The 7,133-nt window shown below is 34.6% G+C and overlaps 1 protein-coding gene across 1 annotated transcript; it reads right to left on the bottom strand.

The window, feature by feature from the left end:
- On the bottom strand, positions 3,838-6,282 carry LOC107629714 (F-box protein At5g07670). Its single transcript, XM_016332580.2, has 2 exons — positions 4,797-6,282; positions 3,838-4,401 (listed from the first exon to the last, which is right to left on the bottom strand). Exons 1-2 carry the CDS (start codon positions 6,041-6,043, stop codon positions 4,134-4,136), a joined length of 1,515 nt encoding a protein of 504 aa, XP_016188066.1. The 5' UTR covers positions 6,044-6,282; the 3' UTR covers positions 3,838-4,133.

Below are 7,133 nucleotides of genomic sequence, written 5' to 3' on the forward strand. Positions count from 1 at the left end.
ATATGACATTGTTAGAAGGGAAAATATGGTTTAAACACAATATAGAAAAACTTCGGATTTTCTTATTTAAATTAAATAAATATATAAATTACAAAAATATAAAAAATGTGAAGTATTTACAAAAATGTATTATGTGACACATCTTGGATGCTGAGGGGTTAAGCCAAATTTGAGCATATCTCGGTGTCTGAGACCCTGTGCTGTGACTGGGTGACGCTGAAACATATCTTAGATGCACCTGGGATATGTATTACCATAGAGATCAGATACTGAGCACCCGAGATATGCGAAAAATCAAAATGAGGTATCAGTACCCGAGATATATACAAGTATCGTAATTGTGGTTTCAGCATCCGAGCTATGCTTAAGAGGGTAATCCGTGTCTCAACACTCGGGATATATGTATTATGGTATAAGTGTCTCTACACCCAAGATATATTGGAGAATAACTCTATTTATAGAGCCCATTTCTCAACCATCTCCTCACAATTCACAAATTAATCTTTTCTTCCTCTTCTTTTCCTTTTATTCTGATGGAGAATAATCAGCTCTTTTTTGTTGTGGTTTATCCTAATGGGATAGTAAAACACGGCGATGAAGGAGTGATTTTTGAGTCTGATGCAACTGTGATGTTGCGCACCAACCGGGTTAATACCCTACATGCGATAAAGACAGTCATGCTGGCGCCAAGTAAGTTCTCAACCCATTCCCACGTGTGGTGTCCATGCCATCGCTGAAAGTCTCTGGTACACCTCAAATCGGCTCTCCATCAGTGCCCAGACCAATGTGGTAGGCAACATCCTAGAGCGTAATGCTGACCTCATCCATGGAATGTGGAATGTATGGGTCTCGGACCTCCACTGCTCGACAAATGTAGAGATCAAAGAATTGTCAAACATGAAATTCCTCAACTCTACTGCATGCCCAAATCCCGTCTCCCTAATATAAGGCAATAGGCTGTCTGGCGGGAGGAGACCCAGGGTTACAACCGTGGTCTCTGTAATATCCATAACAATTATTCTCGCGTATTATTCTCGTCTAAACCATTAATTGTGTTTAACCATTACTAAAAATTATAAACCAAATAGATAAACATGTATATTAAATGCAACAGATACCGTACGAATATAATTTCTATTACTAATATTCATAATACTAACTAAAGATAAATCATTGAGCATGTTGCACTAAAGATAAATCATACAGGACTATAAAACAATACATACAAAAATATATCATACAGGACTATCAAGCAACATGTAAAAAAATAAATTCATTCATGTTGAGCTATTCTAACCTCACGCTCACATTGGGCATGACTTCAATTAATTACCTATTAATTAGACTAATATATTAATTGACAGCTACTTATTATTTTATTTATTTAACTTAAGTTACAATTAGTTACTTATTTTATTTATTTAACTTAAGTAACAATTACTTACAATCAATTATACAAAATATGAAACCATACTAGGTATACCAAGGAAACTAATATAGACCTTCTAACTTAGTCTACTCACTATACATACTCTATTAACTAAACATCTAAACTTATTATTCACTAAACATAAAACAAGAAAAACTAACCTCAAAATCTAAAGCTCCAGCTACGTGTCAAGTAGTATTCAGTTTGCTGATGTCTCAATCGCAGACATATTCTCGGGAGCCATATTTCCTGAAGGAAGTCAAACTTAAGTGTTTAGAAGGTCACAAAATTTTAAAAAATGATGGTTATGCATAACAATCTCGGATGCTGTGACCTTACATATGCATCCGAGTATATCTTGGGTGCTGAGACCATAATTACGGTACTTGTATATATCTCAGGTATTGAAATTCCATTCTAATTTTTTGCATATCTTAGGTGCTCAGTATCCAATCTCTATGGTAATACATATCCCAGATGCACCCAAGATATGTCTCGGCGTCACCCGGTCACAGCACGGGATTTCAGGCGCCAAAATATGCTCAAATTTGGGTTAACTCCTTAGCATCCAAGATGTGTTGTAATGCATTTTTGTAAATATTTCACATTTTATACTGAAATATGTGCATACTCTTTTTTTTATCAGTCTTATAAGTTTCTTCTGAATTAATTTAAGATCGATGCCCGGATAGTATAATAATAGTATTGTAATATCTTTTTTTATGACTATTGTAATCTTTGTTTATACAGACTACCATGCTGATTTTTGTATTCGTAGCTAATTCAACAAATATCTTTTATTTTCTTTTGAAGTATCCGTATTAATTTTAAAGAAATCCAAAAATACTAAAAACAATCATCATCAAAATTCATGATCTTTGTCTACATAACATATCTAAAAATTTCTTAGTATTGGACATTCTAGATATCACCATGTATACAAGTGATCATGAATCTTTTATCGTTCCCAATATTTCTGGATATCTAGAATGATTACCCATAAAAATATAGATAGACGAATCATCATGTATCAGTATTTTTATACTATCAAACAACTAGATTAACTATTTGGATGAAGAGGGAAAAAGAATGCTAAAATATAAAAAAAAATTGAGAAAACAAATGAAAGCAGAAACACTTGCATAGTTCCGTTGTGATTAATACAATTGAAACAGAGAGCCAAGCATAGCCAAATCTTCTCCGGCTAATTCTACGATGGAAAACTTTAAAGACATGGGAGGTTTTATTAAATAAAGAAGTTGTAGGGATTGATTCAAAAATTTTTTTAACCAAATAATTTTAAAAACAAATTGACCATGAATAATGCTTTTATAAAATAAAATTATTTAACTACAAAAATTTCACTAAAATTAAAATTACTACATTTACAATAACTAATTATTATTATTATTATTATTATTATTATTATTATTATTATTATTATTATTATTTTTTCTTTGCTTTGTGAGTTTTAATTCATAAACTATTAACGTAACAATTTTTTTTTACTTGTGTCCAATATTAATTTTATATATAGAGCTGAAATTGTTAATTCTTTATATGGATGTCTATCAAAAGTCCAAGTTGTAAAAAGTCCAGAAATCTAACTCCTCCCTAATTGCATCCAAATAAAAAATTCTTTCATTAATGATTCAGGCTTTTTTGTAATTATTATAAATTTTGGATGAAAACATAAATTTACAAACTAACTTGTACAATTGAATTACAATCACACGTTTAGAATCATTTTAAAAAGTCTTTTAAGGACTATTTTATACTTTCTCCATCGTAACCAAATCTCAAAATCATGATAGATGAACCACTGACTTGAGTATTAACCATTATTAAAGAATAGCAACATCTCCGTTATTTGTTTTTAAATATATTAAAGTAACATTAGATAATCAGTTTGAACTAGATTTTAGTTTAGTTCATTACTGCTTTATGATAATGTAATCAATTATATATAATGAAAATACGAAAAATATTTAATGTTTGTCTTAACTATACTCAATTTTTTTTTATCATTATACACATGTAATTTATATTTATAGAAAGGTGACATTCTGACTTGCATGATTGTAACACATCCATATGGATGTGAGCACTTCCAATTTGCAAAGATCAAAATCCTTTTAAATAAAAAAGGGTAAATATTTTACAGTTCGGCAACATTGAAAGAGTAAATGATTGATGGTGAATGGTGAGAAGGGAAACAAGACAAACAGTAACTATTTTGAAACGGAAGGAGTATCCGCATCCCATTGATATTGAAAGTTGAAACTACATACTTGCTTTGCATCAAATCACATGTGATGATGTGATGTAATGTTGCAATAAACAATCATAATTATGCAAAAGCTTATTGTATATCTTAAAGGGCACCAGGCCCACCAATAACGGTAGCTTGGTTATTTGAACTGAACTTTCATCTATGGAAGAAAAAGAATGCAAGTAAGGGAACAAGCTAAGGTACCCAATTTCTACATCAAGTGAACTGGGTTAGACTTATACATAATTACATTTTTCTATGCTATTCCCTTAGTTGGACGGAAGAAAACAACAATGATATTTCAACCGTCAACATCTAAGTTAACAGTAACAAAGTGACTACTACATATTGGTACAAATTTTCACTGTCAGTGAAAATAACATCTGTTCTTTTTTTTTTTCCCTGTTCTAAGACAATTTGGATAACTACATATCACACCCTCCTGAAAAATTTACCACCTTTCTTACCCATGCCTATTCCGGCAAGACTTGATGGAAGAAGTGATTTGGTGTCTGGCCTCCATTTCAAATCTATGAGAGTGGTGAATAAGGTTGCTAGTTCAGGAGAGATTTCACTGTCCTTTATGTTCTTACATGACACTACTTTAAGGCTCTGAAGCTCCTTCCAAGAATGGATTACAGATTCCAAACCTTCATTTGTTAGCATTGAGCATCCTTCTAAGTACAACAATTTTACCCGCCTGAAAAAGTACAAGAGTAGTAACTGTCAATGCATAACTCATAAAGCGTTTCAAGTAATAACTACATGTAAAAATCAAGTTTTAACATTATATGTTACAAATAAATTGGAGTTGAGGAATATTAATAGTTAATTGAAACTCCTCAATAATCTCATGGAACAGAGCCATTCCAACACCAACACCTGGATCACATCGAATCAAAAGTGGTTTTTGCACTTTTATGAACTTCTAAGATTTCTTTATAGATCTGCAGTGTCTAAAGACCAGATTACAGTTACAATTATTCCACATGTATGAATACAGAAACTTCAATAATAACAAATTAAAAGGCAGACATGAGAATTCAGAATTCAGAATTCAAATTCAGTGGGGATGTTAAAAGAGGACCCATTTACCTGCAAACATTTGCGAAGCTAAACATGCTATTGTCCAATCCCCAACAATCCTGAATAATGATCTCCTTTGCAGCCCTGCACACGGAAAACATGGCCGCAACGCTCTTCTTGTCGCGCAGCTGGCATTTGTGCAAATGAAGCCGTTCGAGTGCCTCGCAAGAACCCAAATACTCCTCTAAACCTGGATTATGATCGATCCGTTTGCAAGACTGGAACCTCAGTGTCTTCAAATTCTCACAAAATGAGAGTGCTGCCAACCACCCATCATCCATCCTGTGATCACAAAAAGTCAACTCCTCCAACATTTGGCAACACTTGCCAATGGCTTTGATCCCATCAAAGCTACCTTCACACCCACTTAGCTCAAGCTTCACCAGCCTCTTACACCCCTGAGCCAAAATGGTTAACCCAATATCAGACACAACTGAAGTGTACAAACCATCAACATTCCCCACAAGTTTCAAGATCTGCAAATTCGCGCAAGCCGCGATCCCTCGAAGTACATTGTCACTGCACCTCTGCAGCTCAAGCTCCTGCAATGTGGAACACTCCTCAGCCACACTCAGCAGGCCCATCTCGCTGGCTCCGATCACCGAAAGCCGGCGCAAATTGGGGCAGCCACCGGCAAGAGCAATTAGGCCATTGTCAATGACCTCAACAGGGAGCAAATTCTCCTCACCAAAACACCAACTTGGCGAAGACCCAGAATCAACATGCATGGAAAGATTACGATGGCTCAAACAAATTCCGGAATTTCTCGGAGAAATCAAAGACCCAGAGACCAAATCAACGTGATTTAGGTTCGGGAACCTGTGAATCAACCTACCAGACAAGAGGAAGTTCCAGTCCAATACCTTGAGGGAACGAACGAGTCGACCCTGGAGGTTGAGCCACCGCTTGCAAACGAGGGAATTTGAGTTCCTCTGAGAATCTGGAAGCTTGGCGAGGATCTTCAAAAGAAGCTCGTCGGATAAGAGTAGGGTTCGGTCCATGATTGAGAAATTGGGAATCGATTTCGGGTGTTTGGGGGAAGAAGAGAGAGAGTGAAGCTGCATAGCAACGACCATGGAGTTGAGGGGATTATTATTCTTGGCGTTGGTGTTGGTCTTGAGCCAGATATCGGACCACCTTGAAGCTCTCTTCTTTGTGGGAGAAGAAATTGGGAAATTGTTAGGGTTAGGGTTCTTTATAATCGCATTATGCTGATTCTGGTTCTGGGTATTGTTGTTGGAAGGTGGAAACGACATCGTTTAAGTGGTTGCGGTGTTGTTGTTATTCGTTCAAGTGCTGCACCAGCGTCTTCTTCTGCGTCAAATTTCATTCGATTCAGAAATCGGAAAATGTGGGAATATGAATAGTTTTTTTATTGAAAGCTCTCAACACTTTTTTTAGGGTCCAACGCCAACGGAATTGTTTGTTGGAGTTTTTCACTCTCTTTCAGTCTTTCTCTCTCTCTCTCTCTCTGCTTTGATTCTGAGACTCAGATTTTGAATCTTTTTGTTATCATATAATTATTTTAATTATTTATTTGGAGTGTGCTGCTTTTTTTGTTTTCTTCTTGTGGCTGCTAACGGCATATCTCATTTCACAAAAAGACAAAATAATTGGGACCTTTCCTTTTTAAAATAAATTTTCTTTTTCCCTTCCATATATATATATATTAAAAGGTAAGTTAATAATGATGCTCAGTTACACCAGGCTTTAGGCTACACAATACACAGCTATCGCTTTTTAAGTTTTAACCTTTTAGATTTTATTTTAGTGTGATTTGACTCCCCAAATCCAGAAAATGTGGTAGTAATTAAGGGTTTACATTAATGTGAGGCCATTAAGTATCCCTTTACATTATTGAATATCGATCTCTTAATGATTTTATTAGGTTCTAATAAGATTTTATATATTAGGGTTATCTAAAATTGGATTGTTTTAGGCACAACATGTGGTTCAGGTTTTTTTTGGAAAAATATTTGACGTAAGTTAATATTGTGGAGCCGTCATCTAAGTTCTTCGTAAAAAGATAGAAGATTGTATCTGTAAGAGACTCAAATATTTAAGTTAGCAAATAAAAATTTACATTCTAACTTATTTACATTCAAGTAAAATACTTATCTAACTCTAATTAAGTTATTATAATCGCTTTTCAAATCCCGTGTCTTTTCCTTCTCCTTCTTACTAACATTTCAGTTGTTGTTTTTTCTTTTCTTTCTTTTTTCTCTTTTTTTTCGTTATCATCGTCGCTACCACCCTCGCTACCTTCTCCTCCTCCTCTTCCTCTTTTCCATTTGATTTCTTATTTTCTATGATGCACGGACATGGGACACAACACAGAACACAGAA

The sequence above is a fragment of the Arachis ipaensis genome, chromosome B03 (assembly GCF_000816755.2).
Source record: "Arachis ipaensis cultivar K30076 chromosome B03, Araip1.1, whole genome shotgun sequence".
NCBI lineage: Eukaryota > Viridiplantae > Streptophyta > Magnoliopsida > Fabales > Fabaceae > Arachis > Arachis ipaensis.